Here is a 17994-nt window from a genome sequence, read left to right on the forward strand (position 1 = left end):
CAGATCAAGGACTCAGTTTTGCAGCTCAAGAAAATATGTCCTAGTGGTATTTTTCTTCCTATATATGGTGCAAGATGCTAAGTTGTACTGTGGTCAGTGAGGTCACTGGGAAGTCAGAGTTAGCTCACGCATGACTTGTAGGCTCTATCTTTTTTTTACAGCCTTACAGTGCCCGTTGGCCTGCAGAGGACTCTGTCTGTACAGCCGCTGGCAGGCTGTGACTCACAGGTCTCTCTTCTGTGCTTTTCATCGCGGTAGAGGGAACAGTACCCAGGACTGTATATAGTCAGATCTCAAGTTATCACCCGCAAAATCTCAGACACTAAACCTTTTTTTTTGTTTTTAAATAGTACTTTTTTTTTGTTGGGGAAAGTTCACTGAAATAATTCAAAGCATTTTGTGAGAAACTGCAGTATTGCTAATGTTTTCTGATGGAATTCTGAAAATGCATGGCTTTGAATATAATTTGGCTCTGATATATAAATACATGAGAATGCTAAAATTAAGTCTTTCATTAGGTTGAAACAACCTTTTTTTGTGTGTGTGTGTGTGAAGAACTTTAAGATTTCAACTTAAGATTTCCAAACTCAGATACAGAAAAATTTTGACAACTGAAATTTTTCTGCAGGTTGTAAAATCTTATTTCCATTATTCAAGATAGATGACAAAGGTCTGAGTTTAGCTTTACGTTTGATCATGGACGTTTCTAACACCCAGAGAGCTTTCTAGTACAACAGAATCTATAAGCCGTAATATGTGACTTGGGGTAGATGCTTTAAAAAATGGTCAGTGATGTAAATACTAAAAGCCCATTAATTTATTGTGATTTATTGTAAGAGTACTTTCCCCTCTTTGCAAGAACCATTAAATTACCCTAGAAACTCTCACTGATACCAATGTGCTTCCCAGCTAAAACAAGTACAAAGGTATTGAAGGGGTCTTCTGGGCCCTGGTAGGGAATCCCTCTGCCTTGGATGCTGTCCTGAAGCTGTGGCAATGATTATCCTGATGTCCAAGGCAAATTATCACAGCAGAAAACTGGAAGCGAAGTTTCCTTACCTCATTTCTTTCATACCACCCGACGTTTTGCATTTTGGAAAACGTCTGGGAGCGTTTCACCACGAAATAAATGAGGTAGCCACTCCCGCACAAACAGCATATGATGAGGACGTTGGCCAAAACCCGCAGAAACCTTCTGAGGTGGATGTTCTCATCCTTGTTACTTTCTTGCTCATCCACGATAGACTCCTGAAAAAACAGGGATGCTCACAGAATTGGAGTGTGCACCTTGCAGCACCAAGCCTAAGACAACATTGGATGGTTTTCTACCCTATGAAATGTATTCCCATGCTATTCTGGCTATGTTGAACTTGGTAGTTTGTGTTAAGCTCAAGCAAAGCTTCTTACAGGCATCCTGGTTTGACTGGAAAACATCAAATGGCAAACAGCCAGCCGTGTCCCTGGGGAACATGGTGGGGAAATTGCACTCTGAAGTAAAACAGATTTTTTTTTTTCAAATCCTAAAAAGATTGTTGGGGTGGCCTACGGCACAGGAGCTGGAGCTGCTGTGATTCAGCTCTATACCCTGTTCGTATGGAGAGATGCTGTACAGGTACCCAGATTTCCCCTTAAACCTCTGCCATGGTAGGTACAGAGAGCATCCCCAGAAGCAGACAGAGAAATGCCAGTTAGGCCAGTTCTCTTACCTTGAAGCTGGTGGTGATGGATGCAAACTTGTTGTCTGCTGTCTCTGGGTTGCCAATGAGGTAGTCCCAACTGGTGAACATTTTCCAGCTAAAAATGAAGTTGTCATCGTCCCCGTCTGCTGTACTTTCGTTGGCATTGCGTGCCATCCTGTGCAAGGACATGTGTGATGGCAAGGTCAGGGAGTGTTTCACAGAGCCACCACGTGTCCTTCAGCTTTGCAAAGCAGCGCTGGTGGCTTGGGATTACTGGTGGGTAAGGAAGGAGCGGGGTGAGCATCTCGGAGTTTGGGTGTGACTGTCTGTCATGTGCCATGCGACTTTAGGTTTAAGGAGGACCGAACTGTCAAAAGAGGTCTTCAGGGATATGCAGGTCTTGTATTAAAAACAGTAAAGTAGAAAAAAACCTTGAAAGTTAATTAAAGCACGTTAGGGATTGCTTCCACCAGGTAGTGCATAAAGAAAGTCTATTTACAGTGCTTCTGGGCCCCAGGGTACAGCATACGTTTATGGCAACCTTTAGTTAGTTAAATTTAGTTAAATTTAGTCAAAAATCACTGGTGCTGTCCAATATACCCACTGCAACACAAAGTTTTTGTGAGATCTCAGTAGCTGCACAATGCTGGAGCCAAAGGGTTTGCAGCAAACCATGCAGAGAGAGAAAAAGGATTATTCTTGTTAATCAGCGTAGGAGCAGATATGGCTTCTGCTGTTCCCTCTCTATTATTTGATCCTGAAATCCTTCTGTAACTCCCACTAGAGTTCCTACCACCAGTCCCTCAAGGAAGGCAAGACAACAGATGCTGCAATTTCATGGCAAATGTGCAGCAAATCCCCATGTCCCACTCCAGCCAAAGGCTCAAGAGGCTCTTTCTGCTGCACAGTAATAGGGCCTGTTTCGATAGCGATACAAATCCGTGGGCTTATTCTTTCTTGCAAAGGAAGGATAACCTTTGCATAGTGTGGCCTCGAGAGAGAGACAGAGGGTTTTATTTTTGGCTTTGCAGAGACTGCCTCAGCAGTGAGAGGTGCCTTGGCTGCATCTTTGGTGCCCTGGGGATGCTGTGGGGGCCTCACTGGTGCCCCAGGATGGTGCACCAGGGGCACAGAGATTGGGGCCCCACTTTAGAACTCCACTGATTGGTTTGGGGATGCATCAAAAGCAGTTTGGTACATTTAGCTCTTTCCTATATTCCTTGCACTACCTATGTGTCTCACTTTGGCTTTCAGGAATGTTGTTTTGCAATGATAAGGACGGGAAAAGGAGCCTTTGAAATTTAGTGTAAGTTAAATCCTCCTTCATGTACAAAATCCACCTGTTTGGTGGCCCTGTAGTAATGTTGGAGGAAGGGTTAAAGTGATCCAGAGAAGAGGAAGCGGAGGAAGAGGAGGGCTGGAGAAGGAGGTGGGAGGATTCAAAATAATGCAGATGAGTACTGTGGCTGAGGCAGGGGACTGCCCAGTCCACCCAGCCCACCAGAGCCAGGGGTCGTGGATGCTGAGGCTGAGTGCGTGGCCATAGCTGGCACGCAGGCCCCTTTGCCCCAAGGCTGGACAGAGCTGTGAGCCGTGCCCATGGAGGGAACCCAGCTGTGAGACACATCTGGGTGGGTTTTGCAGAGAGGGCAAAGCCAGCCGTACTCACGATCTTATAACAACCATCAGGCTGTAGCCGAATACGCTGATCCCAACCATGAAATATGCCATCGGTAGCCTGTATTTTAACCAGCCAATTGTTCTCTGGTTGCTGTAGTAGCCATAAAAGAGCGCTGAGTATTTGATGTAGCCCTGGAGGAAAAGCGAAAGCAAACCTTTGTGTAAGCTGTGCAGTGTTTCTTCTGCAGGGAAGAGGTTTCTGGTGAAAACTGAAGTTTTAAAACAAGGAAAATCAACTTAGAAAAAATTTTAGTGTCTCATTCTGATCTGTTTGCTGCTCTGTCACCTCTGAGAGCCGTCCTCCTATGAGCTTATCCTCCTAAGAGAGGGAAGAAGAGGGAGAGCACGTCAGAGGATACTGACTGAAAAAGGTAGTTTTTCTCCATGGCCGTTTCATTCATCCCAGAAAAACCGGCTTACTGCTTTTTGTGGCTGTAGCCCACCTGCTTTTCTAAGCCAGTATCAAACACTCTGATCTTGTAGAACTGCTGTAGTAAAGGGGTTTACCACCATGATATGACGCTTTTCCTTTCAGCTAGGAGGCAGCTGATGTTTGGTACCCTGCAGATTTAGTTCCTTTTACTAGCTACCACCTGCAGAGCAAATATAACTAAAGACTAAGATAAAAGCATTACTTTCCTGTGGAAAGCAGAGCTCAGACACAGTATCAGCCATGTTGTCTCAAGTAGATATATTTTTTGCTGTACAAACTGTTGGGCTTTTGACGAGTGTGCAAATCTCCTAATCTACATTAGCAATCTCTCCCTATTTTTCTGTCATATCTCATCCAAGTTGACATGTATCATTGCATATTGTACTTCTCTATTTTTGCCTATAGTCTTTCAGCTCATAAATTAAGCGTAGTTAATCAGTCTGGCCATGACAGTTGAGCAAACTCCACTCTGATCAAGCCTTTGGGAAGACCAAGATTGAGACATAACTTGAAGCTCGTATCAGAGTCTGTGTAACAGATCTTGTTTAGAGACACTGAATAATTTACATAGGAAGGGACCTCTGGAGGTCATCTAGTCAAGCCCCCTGCTCCAAGCAGAGCCAATTTCAGAATTAAGTGCTGTGGCTCAGGGTCATGCCCAGCTGAGTTTTGAAAATCTCCAAGGATGGAGATCCTACAGCCTTTCTGGGCCTCTCTTCCAGTGTTTGACCGCTTTCATTTAATCAATTAGACTAAGCTCCCCCAAAGTGCCAGGGTTTTCATTCCTAACCAAATATAAAACTTTGGGATCTCTGGGCACCACATCAGCTGTGTGTTTGCCCTGGGCAAAGCGCAGTGCCATGGGTACAGGATGATTTTGCACATATTTCTGCCAGTGTTGCTGAGCCACTGGGGGAAATGCAGCAAGACCGTGTCTGGCACACCACAGCATGGGTGTTTGGAGCTCGTAGCGTGTTAGGTATAATGTGTGCTGGGGAGGTGTAATGAAAAAAGCCTCGTAAAATATAAAGGCGATGTTCCTGGAAAGTGTTAGTGAGGTTTTTTTCTCGGGTTGTGATCCCAAAACTTTGTCTTTTTGATTCATCAAATGGTGGGGACTGAAAAATTAGTTTCTCTGCTCGCATCATTCAGTATGTTCTTTAAGCTCCAATTGTGAGACGGTGTCTGGTGTCCAAGTGAGATTTATTCCTTTCTACTCCTCTAGAAATCCATGATGTGACCTCCTTGCTGCCAAAGCATACGTTTCCCTAGCTCCTCTCTCTTGAAATGTATTTTTCAGGATCACAGTATTGACTCTTCATTGCCTGCTCTGAAATATGTTTCCCTATTGCACCTCTCCTGTGCAGCACACTGGAATAAACATCTATCCATTTTCAAAGGGCAAACCCCTGTGATGGGCTCAGTTTGACATCTTCTGGCTGCAGAGGGTATAGGTGTACTTTATTGCCCCATAGCTGGAGATTGCTTCTCAAGCTTGCGTGATTGCTCTCTGGTGTCAGGCAGCAAGGGAGTGGGTACAGGATGGGGACCTGTATGGCACAAGGGTTCAGAGGATCAAGCCCTCGGTGGCAACAAGGGAATGTAGTTGCATGTATCAAGCCACAGGCAGAAGACTGGCAGGTCATGGTAGGCAGCCCTTCATTCAATGGTACAGCCTCATCCAAGAGCAAGTTTCCTTACTGATACACATGTAGTTTATGGTCTCCCAGACAAAATCAGCAGCTGCAGGGTATTTTTGTTGGATTTTGTTGTTGTTGTTGTTGGGTTTTGGTTTTGTTGTTGTTTTTTTGTTTTGTTTTGTTTTTCTGGATGAATGAGTATAAATGCTGCTGCTTGTATCTTTACAGTGTGATGCGCAAATGAGCTTTTCATTCATTGCAATATTATTCAAGGTGTCACCTCAGAATTTTGGATTCTGGCAAGGTGCTGGGAGAGCAAGAGCTGAAAGGAACATCAGCGGAAAATGGGTAGTGAACAAAGGCCTGGCCCTGTCAGGTTTGTGGACACATGAGTATTTGAAGCTTTATTATTGAATTAATTTAGATAATCTGTCTTTCATTAAAGTAGTTGGGTTTTTTTTTAAGCTAGGGAAACTGTGGTGGGGTTTATTACAGAAGGACTGGGTCCCACACTTGTAACATATGAGCCATTGCCAACAAGCATTTAAGAAGTATTTCCAGAAGTAGCACCTTTGGAAGTCAGATCCCAAGGTATTGGCCACAGCAGAATCTCTTCACACCCTGCATGCATCTTTTTCTTTTTCAGGCCATGCCCTAAAACCACTTAATCTCTTTGGCCTAAATCTTCAAAGACAAAGAGTAAATGGGAGGGGGTCTGAGTCGGGGTTGCGGCCAAGTGCTCGCAGGCGGCTGAAAACTCGGCCTTTCCCTTTGGAACTAAACTTTGGTTTCAGCTTCAGGCTCGTGAATATTTCAGGTGAACAGGGATGGCAGCTATGTTGGAAGCGATCCCCTTCCCAAGGCTATGAGCAAATTCAGTGGTATGGGAAGATGCTTCCTGCCTGCCAAGGTGGTCTGCTGCTTCTGGCTGCCTGGTTTGGAGTAGGTCTCGTGTCTCACCTGCATGCTGGCTGCCTTTCTAGTTGGAAGTAAAAAGCCTCTTATGCATACAAAATTTTTTGCTTTTTTCAGTATAAAACTCTATATTATGAATGTGAGATGATGATAGAGATTTCTATAGATTGTTCTACATAGATTTAAAAAACAGCAGAAATGTATTTATTGGGTGTTTTTTCCTTTGAAAAAGGAACTTTGTTTTGCCTGAGTTCATGAGTCAACTCTGAACGTGGTTTACCTGAGTTGTACCGAGCTCACCACTGGAAAGTTCACATAGTCACCTGCCTTCTACTAACGCTCATAGAAAAACCTAACTTTGCCTTCTTGTGCTTCGTGAATAAAAATACTGTGTACATAAAAGGACATGGGGTTCTTAAATCTGCTTTGACTTCCTTCGGTGTGGAACTGTATAACTCCACTAGGCCTTAGTGGATTTTACTTTGTCCTGTTTGCACTTCATTGACCCCAGACAGACACATTTCGGGTGGTGTTAGCCAGCTGTCTTGGGATGTGATACGTCCTCTTTGGAATAAAAGTGCACGTGCCATACTGAGAAACCTATGTCTGTGTGGAGGTTCTGTTTTACCTCAAACCAGGACCGTGTGTTTGTGTGTATATATGCACGTGTGACATACGCCAGCTAGCATATTTGGATATGGAAGTGGTTCAAATCCATATGGAAGTGGTTCAAATCCATATGAAAGCGCCTGCGTGTGCACATGCTGTTTTGGCCAGAAATCTCTGGAGATCCACAAAGATTTCGTGGCAGCAGGTGTCATCATCTTCTGGAATAAATAGGTGCATTCATTGCTGGTTTATCTTGGAACAAATTCGTCCCAGTAGTGCCACCAAGTTCTGAACAGTTTTAGGAGGTATTCAACTGATCTCTTATAGTTAATGCTTCTGTGCTTACCTCAAAATCCCAAAGAACTGAAAAATCCATAGCTGTTTCTTGTTCAGCCCGGGGTACGGTTTTTCTCGGCATGCTCCCATATGGCATTCCCATCAGGACCTGGTGAATGTTAATAACAGTGATGCATGTACAGTATAACACACTGTACAGGTTTTAGCAGTTTTCTTAATGAGTCTTTTGGTTTGCTTTTTGTTGGTTTTCCTTTTGGTTGATTGTAATATATATTTTATTTCTTAATATCAGAGCAGCAGTTTAACATATTTAGAATTAATTTCACCCAAATAACCAGAAGAGTTCCCTTTCCCTGGTAAAATCCATTGCACAGAACTATTTTGCCAAGGAGCTGTATCCCTCAATGAACAGCTCCAGTTTAAATGTCCTTAGTTTATCAAGAAGTTCTTTGCTTGAACTTCATGGGTCTAATGCAATAAAGGGATTAGCTTTATCTTTTTACACAGGACTCCTCCTCTGAGAGAAGTCAAGAGCACTGGGTTGAGCTTGTGGTATATTTTGTATTATATAGTCTTGAACTGAAAAATGATCTCAAGGTGAGGTGAAGGGCAGTTAGGTTTGGGCAAAACCAGCATATGACAAAAAGATGCAAAGAACAGTTTTCATGGCACAGTCTCTCCTGATGGCACCGTGCAAAGCAGGACTTGCAGCAAGTCCAGCAGCTACTGCAGTCCAGACAGAGACCATCAAGGGCCATGGAGAATTAATAATGTATCTACAAGCAGAGTCCGACTCGTGCCCATAACAAAATATCTCATTAGCATTCATAGTCTAGCATTTTATCTAGTACTTACTTTTTAGGGCTATCTAATTAATTTCAAAATCATTTATGATTAAATGTTTGTTGCCCAGCTACTCTCCATATCGTAACAGTTCAGTAGGCAATGAGTAACAGTATGCATACTTTAAAGATGAAAGCTGTTTAGTTGTCTACCATATGCATAGTTCCTAACAAAATACATTTGTATTGTTCAGTGCTAATGGTTATGCCTCTTCATCCTGGGAGGAAACACAGCTTTTACTTTCGATAGTGTGAACAACCACATTAAGGAGAACAAAAGCACATTCCTCAAGAGAGACTCTGTGTTGCATTTTTGCGCCATAAAAATCTGCATTGAACAGAACAGATGCCACTGTCTGCAGATTGCACAGCCTTTAAAGACTGCACTGAGTAATTTAGCCAGAGCTGTAATGGCTACATTAAAAAATTATTGAATAAACGATCATATAAAGTTGACTATGAAATCTTTTTCATTCTCCAAGCACAGCAATAAATAGAAAAACTAAAAATAAAGCTCTTCCTTGGGAATCATCTAAATTAGAAGTACAGAAGAGAGATGTTTCCCAAACAAATGTTAGTTGGCAAAGTGCTTGGGAAATTGTTCCTTCCCTTGATGGCTCCTCCCGTGGGGCTCTGCAGTGGCTGTTGCCCCTGGGCTGTGCCCCTCAGAGGGCCCAAAAGGTGCTTCTGAGCCTGCGGAGGAGTCCTGACATTGGCACTGTCCATCAGAAACCTGGGTTTTCCACCCTCACCTTACCATTGCATCTGTGAAAGCTCATTCAACCATACATTTGTCGAAACTGGACTCAACACACACAGTGAGGACTGCATTGCAGCTGATGGCCCTGGTCCTTGGTAATTGTGTAGAAATAACTGATCCTACCTCACCATCTGTATTGTGATTTTTGCAGTGCAGACAGGTGAAGGAAATGTTTGGAGACGTTCCATAATGTCATGGGGTTTTTCTTAATCAGTTTCAGAGCACAGTCCATTTCTTATGGCTCTTACGGACCTGAGCTTGTACCTAGGAGGATTGCTAGATTGTGTTTTACACTTTAGTCAAAACATAAAAATAGCCTCAAGTTAGGTTTTTGAGCTCCTGTTTTAGCTGCTAGGTGGGCAGGATCTTTGGTAGCATTTTAGGTCTCCTGATTTCAATCTGAATTTTGATCCTGTGTCAGTAACAGCCTTGTAAGTTGGTCTGTGTAAGTAATCACCCTTATACATTTCATTTTTCTAAAGGACTGCCTGTTATAAGATGCTTGTTTGTGTTATCAATCTCAAGTTCATGTTAAGCAACAGGCAAGCTATTACTGAAAGGAGAATTAGCACTTACCTCTGGAATTATAACCAGTCCAAATATTAACCCAAAAAGGACAAGATTTACTCCGTACATCCATCGCAGAAATATGAAGTAGGAAGCAACTGAGGAGCCAAAGTGACCTTGAACCAGAAGACACTTAGTGGGTAGGAGTTTAGGAGGGTTAAACTATCCTCAGCAAGACCTGGACCCCTTTGCCTTCAGGTCTTCCCAGCATGTTGCCCAAGACCCTCCCGACAGTCCCCACCATGGATGGAGATGACAAAGCCCAGAGCTGTCCGGGGTGCATGCTCCTAGGTTGGAAGCAGGGCCCTGGGCCAGTGGACACTGGGGACCAGGAGCATTGTTTGGATGAAGGCAAAGCTGTCTTACAAAATGTCTCACTGCTACTGTGCAGCAACTTCCACTTACTCTCCACTTCTTTTATCTTCATCTCCCAGGGTATGCACTGGGTTTTAAAATTGTCAAAGTCTCTCTTAAATTTCACCCATTTCTGAAAGAAGACAACAGTGCTGTGAGCAGAGAGGAGCTAAGAGAGAGGCTGTAAGGCTTTCTAATGTCAATGTTTGGTAGCGCTACTAGAAATGGGTGTAAAGTCCAAAGCAAAAATTCTGGTCTGGGTCTGACCTTTTTCACTATTTCGGAAACTACCTTCAATCCAAAAGGACCCTACGCCCAGGTATTCACATTCATTATCTGAATTTTAACCTTCCCAAGCTTTTGGAAAGCTGCACTTGTGCTATCAGTTTACTATATTATATAGGGACGGAAAATTCAGACCTAGCTCTGCGTTGAAAGAGTTGACGCAGAACCATCTCTATTTAAAATTTAATTTGATAAAATACTGAGCTTGAACCCTTCCTTGTCAGACCAGTGGCTAAACTCCCATTGATTTCATCATCTCAGGCCTGGCTGTGTTTTTCACTTCTCTATATAATCTCCATGACAACATGCAACTTAGCTACCAACTTCAAACTTACAACGCAGCCATCATCCACCTCGTTGTCTCATTAATGGGAAAGATGAAATTTTACAGGAGTCCATGGGACAGTGCAAGAGTTTAGCATGGCCTCTCTCCTCTGTAGGGGTACCTTGTCCCACAGTTCAAGGTTTTGGAGAGTGCAACCAGAAAGCAAAGTTTTTCCCTGCTCCTGCAAACCCTCCATTGCTTCAGGGAAGGTCACAACGAGATGCAAGTGGGGGAAAATTTCCCCCTGTTCTTTCTGTAATTATCATAGATTTGAAGCTGGCTAGTATTTTTTTTGAATGCAGGCAGGAAGTTCTATTCTGATTTCCTGGTGTCTCTTTTGCCAAATATTAGCTAAAAAACTCTACAAAAACCAGGCTGAATGCACAACCAGGTACCCAGGCTTTTTCCTGACATCGTGGCAGCACTTACCTTTGCCATCATCATCTTATACGCGTACAACTTTTTGCCCTTTCCTTTTCCTAGAGCTCCTTCAAACTTCTCTACAAAAGCTTGTGCCTCCCTAGTTGGAAAAGAGACAAGCGAGTTATTGAAACAGCAAAGGGGTCTTTAGCTTTTCACCTCTGCCTGGACCAGTGGGAAAGCAGCCGCACTGCCCTCCCCATGTGAAGACAGGGGTTTGGGCTCTCCATGCCCTGTCCTGCGTCTGGGTGCCAGCTTCTATCTGCTGGTGGTGTTGCTGTGCCATGCAGAGGTCACACACCCACCCAGGGCTAGCTAACAAGTCCCCACAGCACTCATGCTCATGCAGAGATGTGTCCCAAATCTTGCTCCCTGCTTTTCCCTGCGTGTAGACCAGAAGCCTGCCTGTTCATCTTGCTCCAGAGCTCTCCCACCCCCACATGCCTGCTATAACTTCTCTCTCCTGGTGCACTGGTCGAGAAAAAAAAAAAATCTAGTGAAAAAGACTCCAAGAGGATGCAGAATTTCCCTCTATGAACACTTCCCCTGGACCTGGATAGGCTGGATCGATGGGTGGAGGCCAATAGTATGAGCTTCAATAAGGCCAAGGGCCGAGTCCTCCACTTGGGTCACAACAACCCCCAGCAGCGCTACAGGCTTGGGGAAGAGTGGCTGGAAAGCTGCCTGGCAGAGCAGGATCTGGGGGTGTTTGTTGACAGCCGGCTGAATATGAGCCAGCAGTGTGCCCAGGTGGCCAAGGCGGCCAGCAGCATCCTGGCCTGTATCAGGAATAGTGTAGCCAACAGGGCTACAGAAGTGATTGTCCCACTGTACCCGGCACTAGTGAGGCTGCACCTTGAGTATTGTGTTCAATTTTGGGTGCCACAGTATAAGAAGGACACTAGGTGCTGGAGAGGGTCCAGAGAACGGCAATGAAGCTGGTGAAGGGTCTTGAGAATAAATCTTATGAGGAACAGCTTGAGGGACTTGGGGTTGTTTAGTCTGAAGAAATGGAGGCTGAGGGGAGACCTTATTGGTCTCTACAACTACCTGAAAGGAGGTTGTAGAGAGGTGGGCGTTGGTCTCTTCTTACAAGTTGCAACCAACAGGACAAGAGGAAATGGTGTCAACTTGTGCCAGGGGAGGTTTAGGTTAGACACTAGGAAAAAATTCTACACTGAAAGGGTTATCAAAGACTGGAACAGGCTGCCCAGGGAAGTGGTTGAATCGCCATCCTTGAATGTAGTTAAAAGCTGTCTAGATATGGTGCTCAGGGACATGGTTTAGAGTATGCTGAGTTTGTGAAGAAGATTATATCATATATTGATGTTGCTGATACAGCATGAGAAGAGATTAAATTTAAGGAGCTGGGAGGTCCTTTGTAATCCTAAGCCTGTGGGAAGACGGACATCTACTTGGTAGAAATAGTTGGCTAGTTCAACCTGTAACCTTGGGAAAATCACCTGTAACTTTATTTGCAAACCTAAAGTGAGATTTCTAAGTCTTGAACATATTGTTTCATTCTCCATGTGTTTCACATTCCTCATCTGTGCAACAGGGATAATCCTTTCTTGTCTCAGGGTTGAGTTGAGCAGCCAAAATAACTAATGAATGTACAGCACGCTGAGAGCCTTTCTGGAGACCCCTGCACAATCAATGCAACAATTTTATTTAGGTTCATTAGAGGGTGGTAAGGATTGTCATGGCTCAGGGATAAGATGAAAGGATGAAGGTATGTTATTAAACATGGTCCTTGGCAGAATTATAGCCGGGATCCCACAGCAAAGGGAAAATATGTCAGAAATAATACTGCTTTCATTTGTTTTTTTCTTTTCTTGCAGAACTTTGCACTTTTAGGGTCATAAGATTTTGTTTGTAATGAGCTCAGGCTTATAGCATGCCTGTGAGTTAGCAAAGCTACTTTAATACAGTTTTCCTGCATAGATCTTTCCCAATATTTTTAGAAATAATTGGCAGCGTTCAAGACTCCTGATTTTAATGGAAGATGGAGCAGGTCTTGGCCTTCAGAGTATAAAAGAGAGAAGCAGAGACACACAGTGAGTGCCAGCCTTTTGCAGCCTGGTCACTGCAGCTCTGAGCAGCCTCTTGGCAAAGACGGAGGGGGGGCATCATCACTCCCCGTGGGACTGTGCACACCTTGCAACACTATTTTGAAAGCTCTTTCTGGTAGAAAGGGGTTTCAGCTGATTTTTAACCAATAGAGCTAGGATTTGAAACATTGCCTCGACATGGGAATGGTCCTGGTCAATCCTGCCCCCTTGCCCCCCATTGCTCTGCAGTAAAGGATCTCTGCAGCTGCCTGAGTTGTTCCCACATTCCGTGGGGACTGGGTGGCGATATTATGCCTGCTCCATAAACCTCTGCAAATAATACAGTATTTTTTCCAAGTAACGCTGTCTCAGGAAGCGTGAAGTAACGTGGCACTTTGCCACTCTGATTTCTGTCTGGCAGTGGGCAGGAATAAGCAAACCAGGGCACAGCGTTTGCTTTAACGAGTAGCCTGACAGTAGTGAGTCATTTGGTTTTAAATACAAGGGTAGAATGACCTGGCTGTGGGTATCAGTTGAACAGATTTGCACCTTGTTCATTCTTTGGTTACAGAGCCTGAAAATCAAATTCCACATTTTAACTGTGATCATTTAAACCCAGACAGGCAGGCCAGGCTCTGCCGGTCACTTTTTCTGAGACTGGGGTGTTACAGCAGCAAAAATGCAATTTCTAGGAGATGCAAAGTGCATCTGACATTCAGCAAAGACCTCATGGGTGTGAGTTCTGGGTGTGAGGGGTACCTGAGCACTGAGAGCTTCTTCACCATCCTCCAGGGTTTGTTCCTCATGGTGGAAATTAGTTTTTTCTTTTGCTCCACTTGCTCCATCAACATCGCAAGCTCTTCCTCTGACAGCGACTCTTCATCGGATGAGTGGGAAAAAGCAGAAGAAGTACTGGGGGAGACACAAAATAAAGGGTGCAAAATGGAAAACCTTGCAGGAGTTAGAGGGAAGGTCTTGCCTGGGGTGGGCCCAGTGCTGCTGCTGCCTCCCAGAGGTCCCACTCTGATGTAGACACAATGCCTCACCGTGCCCTGGCTCGGTGCAATGCCAGTGCAGCTCCTTAATGCCCAGGCCAACGCGGCTTCTGGCCAGGGCAATGAAGAGGCGATGGCACCCCACCATAACTCACCCAACATTGTGCTTTAGACCACGCTTCAGCTACAGAAGCACTGCCAAGGCTACAGCTGGCTCTGGAGAAATGTTTTTCACACCTTCAGAGGGTAATGGAAGATATGGGGAGAAGCAGCAGGCTGGGACAAGCAAGATTTGGAAGAGGAAGAGACCAGAAAACATGAGAGATCCCTTTTAACCTGAACATTTCTATAGACCAAGCAGATCTGAGTCGCTCCAGCTATTTTCTTTAAGAGTGCTTTTGTACGCTCAGATGTAGGCACTATGACTCTGCTACATGCCTGTATCTCATCCTGGCCGAGAACCGATAACGATAGAAGACCCTGGAAACAGTTTGGCGGCATGGCATTTTACACAACTGCTTTCCACTATTGTGTATCTCTCTTGGGAGAGCAGCAGCTTACTTGCAGTCTACTGGTTTTGCAGTTCTGACCCATATGCCACTGGCATGTCAATACTGCTGACACAGGGATTGTTTAATTACCTGTTTTTCCTGTCTGTCTTCTGTTTGTTCTCCCCCTCCTTTCCTTTTTTATTTGTTTTCCTTCCTTTGTTTTCTGACTCCTTTTGATCTTTGGTAGGAGTCTTTTTGCCTCTCTCTCTCTGCCGACTTCCTTCCTCTCCTGCCTTTTTTCTGTCACTGTTTTTTCTTTGGTAGTTTTTTCTCCTAGAAGCTCTGTTTTGTTGGCTACAACTGTCGTCTTCTTTGTTCTCATCATCTTCTTTGTCTTTCTCGTCCTTTTTCCCTTCAAGTCTGCTTGCTCTGCTGGTTTCCCTACGGGCATGTTTCTTAGGTGTCTTGTCCTTTACTTCATCTTCTGCAAGGGATAAAAAACAAGTACTTCGGGAAACACTTAGCTTTCCATGCTGGCAAAATAAGGATTAATCAGAAAAGGATGCCTGATGCAAACCCTAGCAAAGTCAATGAGCAGATGCCCATTGACCTCGGTGGGCTTTGCATTACGCCCCGTACAAGAACCACTTCCAACTCTTTGATTATGCAACTCCTCTTTAAGACTGTACGACTCATTTTAGCACAGCAGTGACTGATGTGTGACCATAAGAAAATGGCAAATTAGTTACAAATGCAAAATCCCATCCATCAGAGAGCACAGGCAGATATCTTCCTGACCTGTAAACACACCAGAGCAATGGAAACAGACATTGCAGCCAGTTAAACAGCTTGTTGGTGCAATGTCCTTGAAAGCTGTTTACTTTTCAAGGCTGGGAATGGAGGTATTCTATTTATATAGAGAAAAGGTACAGCTTAGGCAGCACCAGGTCTTGTTTCTCTGAGTTTTCTTTTCTATAAGAAGGTCTATATCCAGAGAAGAAAAAAAAAACCAGGTAGTCTCTGATGCACATTTAATTTTTATTGGCATTGCAAGCTAAAAAACTCATTTGTCCAGAAGTCAGAAGTGCTTCATGTTTGAAGGATTGAAATGGGACATGATTTAATTGCAGAATATTGTGGGAAGGGGGAAAAAACATTCAAAAAACCTCAAGCCCCTCCATCCCTTTTGCCACCAAGTACATTAAAATCACTACTAAGTTTTCCAGATTCTTTTGGCTTCTAATTTTCCAAAATTTCTTACTGATGAAAACAAAGTGTTCAAACAAACAAAAAAAAGAAATATGTAATTTTGGCATTTTCCCCAGGGTTGGAGAAATTGTAATGGAAGAAGGAAATAGTGCTGCAATGGGATCCAGAGTGAAAAATGAGCAGCCTAAAAGGCGAGGAAAATAGAAGCAAAAAGAATTTGAGTATTTGCATTTTTGATTTGGTGAAAAGTTAGAAATTAAAAAAAAGCTAATAGTTTTTGCTTGCTAGTGGTAAAAATTTAGTAGGTGGTGGTTGTCACACTTGTCACTGGGAATGAGAGGAACTTTCAACTTATTTCTCAAGAACCATTAGGTAGGTCTGAGTTACTATGTAAAGGTGCATCTCAGCTGAATTTCAGTTAGTGATCTAGGTCAAAGGACCACCTACCCTCTTTGGTAAAATGTTCATTTTGGGCAGATAACTACCACGGTTTTCATTTGCAGCCTATCAAATATTAGGTAAAATGTGGAGCATTCATTTGTTACTTTTATCTTATTTCCTTGTTTTCCTGTATGGGAAAGGTGGACACCGTCAAAAAAATAAATCCCAGCCATTTGCTAATTACTTTCTCATATTTTATGGATTGTACAGACATGGTTGTGAACCATTTTTGCAGTAGCGTCTACATTCTTATCACCTGTCTAGTGCTGTTATGATCTTACCTCTTACCTAGCTATCATTATTTGGTGTTATAATCCTACCCCTTTGCTATTCATCTTTATTTACTATATACCCAGGGTTAAAGATGTTTTTAATCCTGTCACTGTCTCTTCCTGATTTTCCTAACAGCCGTCAGTTTACCTCCAATCCATTTTCATTTTTATCTTCTCGTGGTCACGATTAATCAAGATACCAGTGTGTTATGGTCTACGCAAGCAGTACAAGGAGGGCAAGCAGGACCTCGGTGCAGTACGAAGCAGTCCCAACCCTACACAGGGTGGTGCTTACTGCGCTGCCTGGTTTTCCAGGGATTACTGTCAAGGGACATGGGCTCCGACAGCCTCCTACTCTAGGAGCATGGATGAATGGGGACAGACTGCTTAAGAATAGCGGTTTACATATCGCTATTATAAGGCAAACCTCAAGGGAAAAATCTACTTTCTCATGAAATGGTTCCTGTTGTAGAGCAAGTCACAAGCCAGAGAGAAAAATAAAAGGTATCACCTCCTGTATTTCAAACAAGACCGCATTTTTTAATCTCTACATTACCTTCACTCTCTGTGTCACTTTCGATTTGTCCATCAATCTCTATTCCAGCTGCAAGACAAAGAACAAAGAGTAATTGCATTTGTTGCTGGGATTTACACATGCAATGCTTTACACAGCTAGTCCTTAAGTGCCAGCTGAGCTTGGCAGAATGTCCCTTATTGATTATACATTATATTCTTTTCCTACAGTGGTGCTCATAATATTTACTTTAGTTTGGCAAATTGACAAAAGTTCCCTGCGTGAGCAAACCAAAATTGCATGATCTTTGAGAGATGCAAAATGATGTGCTTGGAAAGTCGTGAGACATTTTCGCAAGTATTTGGCACCATCCGAAGTGAAATGATCTCATAGTGATACCAACCATCTTCCATGATGACCTGTAAAGCACATTTCTTTTTCTTCCCCATGACAGCCTCCCGTCTTTTGCAATGACACCGTAGCTGCTATGCTGCGCTCGCACACCCCAATCATAGACGGGTTACTCTCTCTTCCAGTGCCTGTGTGATTGTCTCCTTGGCATTGCAGACAGACGGGCACATTCAGCCGCTGGTGACCTCCTGCTCACGAGCCATGCGGGCAGGGGAGGGCAGGGAGGGGTGGGAGAGGCAGGGAAGACCCGGGCTCTGCCTCAGCCCACCCAAACAGTTTCCCTTCAGCTCCCTTCTCCCTGTGAAAAAGCGCCTGTCGGCATTACATTGCATTTCATTATTTAAACATGAAGGAAAGCCCTTTGGTGGATACTTGGTGGTATCGTATGAAACACAGACACAAGTCACGTCTGGTTCTGACAGAAGCATGTGGCTGGACACTTTGAAAGGATCAATTTTCTTAATGCCATATTCTTTACTGACCTGCGTCAATCTGTGTAACCCTGTTAGTCATTCTCCTGCACCTTATTAAACCTCTCAGTGAGGTGCCCGGCGGGGCACGGCTGTGGGTCACCTTTTGTCCTCCATGCATGTCCTTTGAAGGGGACTCATGAGCTAATAGATGCAGCAAGGAGTCAGGAGTCAGAACACCAGGATCTCTCTTTCCTTTGCTCCTCTATTCTGTGTGACCTTTGCATACTCATTGCACTTGCTGGTAAAATAGGATAGATTTTCCTTCTAGGTGCTCTGAGGCTTAATTAATTAATGCGAGACCCTCATTCAGAAGGTCCTTTAGTACCGCAAA

At 43.8% G+C, this 17994-nt stretch overlaps 1 protein-coding gene across 1 annotated transcript in view; it reads right to left on the minus strand.

The window, feature by feature from the left end:
- TMC2 (transmembrane channel like 2) overlaps positions 1–17228 on the minus strand; it is a gene marked incomplete at both ends in the record, with an annotated part of 35999 nt that extends 18771 nt beyond the window's left edge. The window contains 11 exons of the mRNA XM_082499174.1: positions 1060–1248; positions 1707–1854; positions 3349–3491; positions 7303–7401; positions 9432–9538; positions 9828–9909; positions 10816–10906; positions 13617–13769; positions 14494–14827; positions 16822–16869; positions 17183–17228. Coding sequence (XP_082355300.1) covers positions 1060–1248; positions 1707–1854; positions 3349–3491; positions 7303–7401; positions 9432–9538; positions 9828–9909; positions 10816–10906; positions 13617–13769; positions 14494–14827; positions 16822–16869; positions 17183–17228 — 1440 coding nt within the window. The remainder of the gene's footprint in view (positions 1–1059; positions 1249–1706; positions 1855–3348; positions 3492–7302; positions 7402–9431; positions 9539–9827; positions 9910–10815; positions 10907–13616; positions 13770–14493; positions 14828–16821; positions 16870–17182) is intronic.
- Between the last annotated feature and the right edge of the window lie 766 nt (positions 17229–17994).

This window comes from Vanellus vanellus (genome assembly GCF_965231255.1).
Source record: "Vanellus vanellus genome assembly, chromosome: 2".
NCBI classification, from domain to species: Eukaryota; Metazoa; Chordata; class Aves; order Charadriiformes; family Charadriidae; genus Vanellus; species Vanellus vanellus.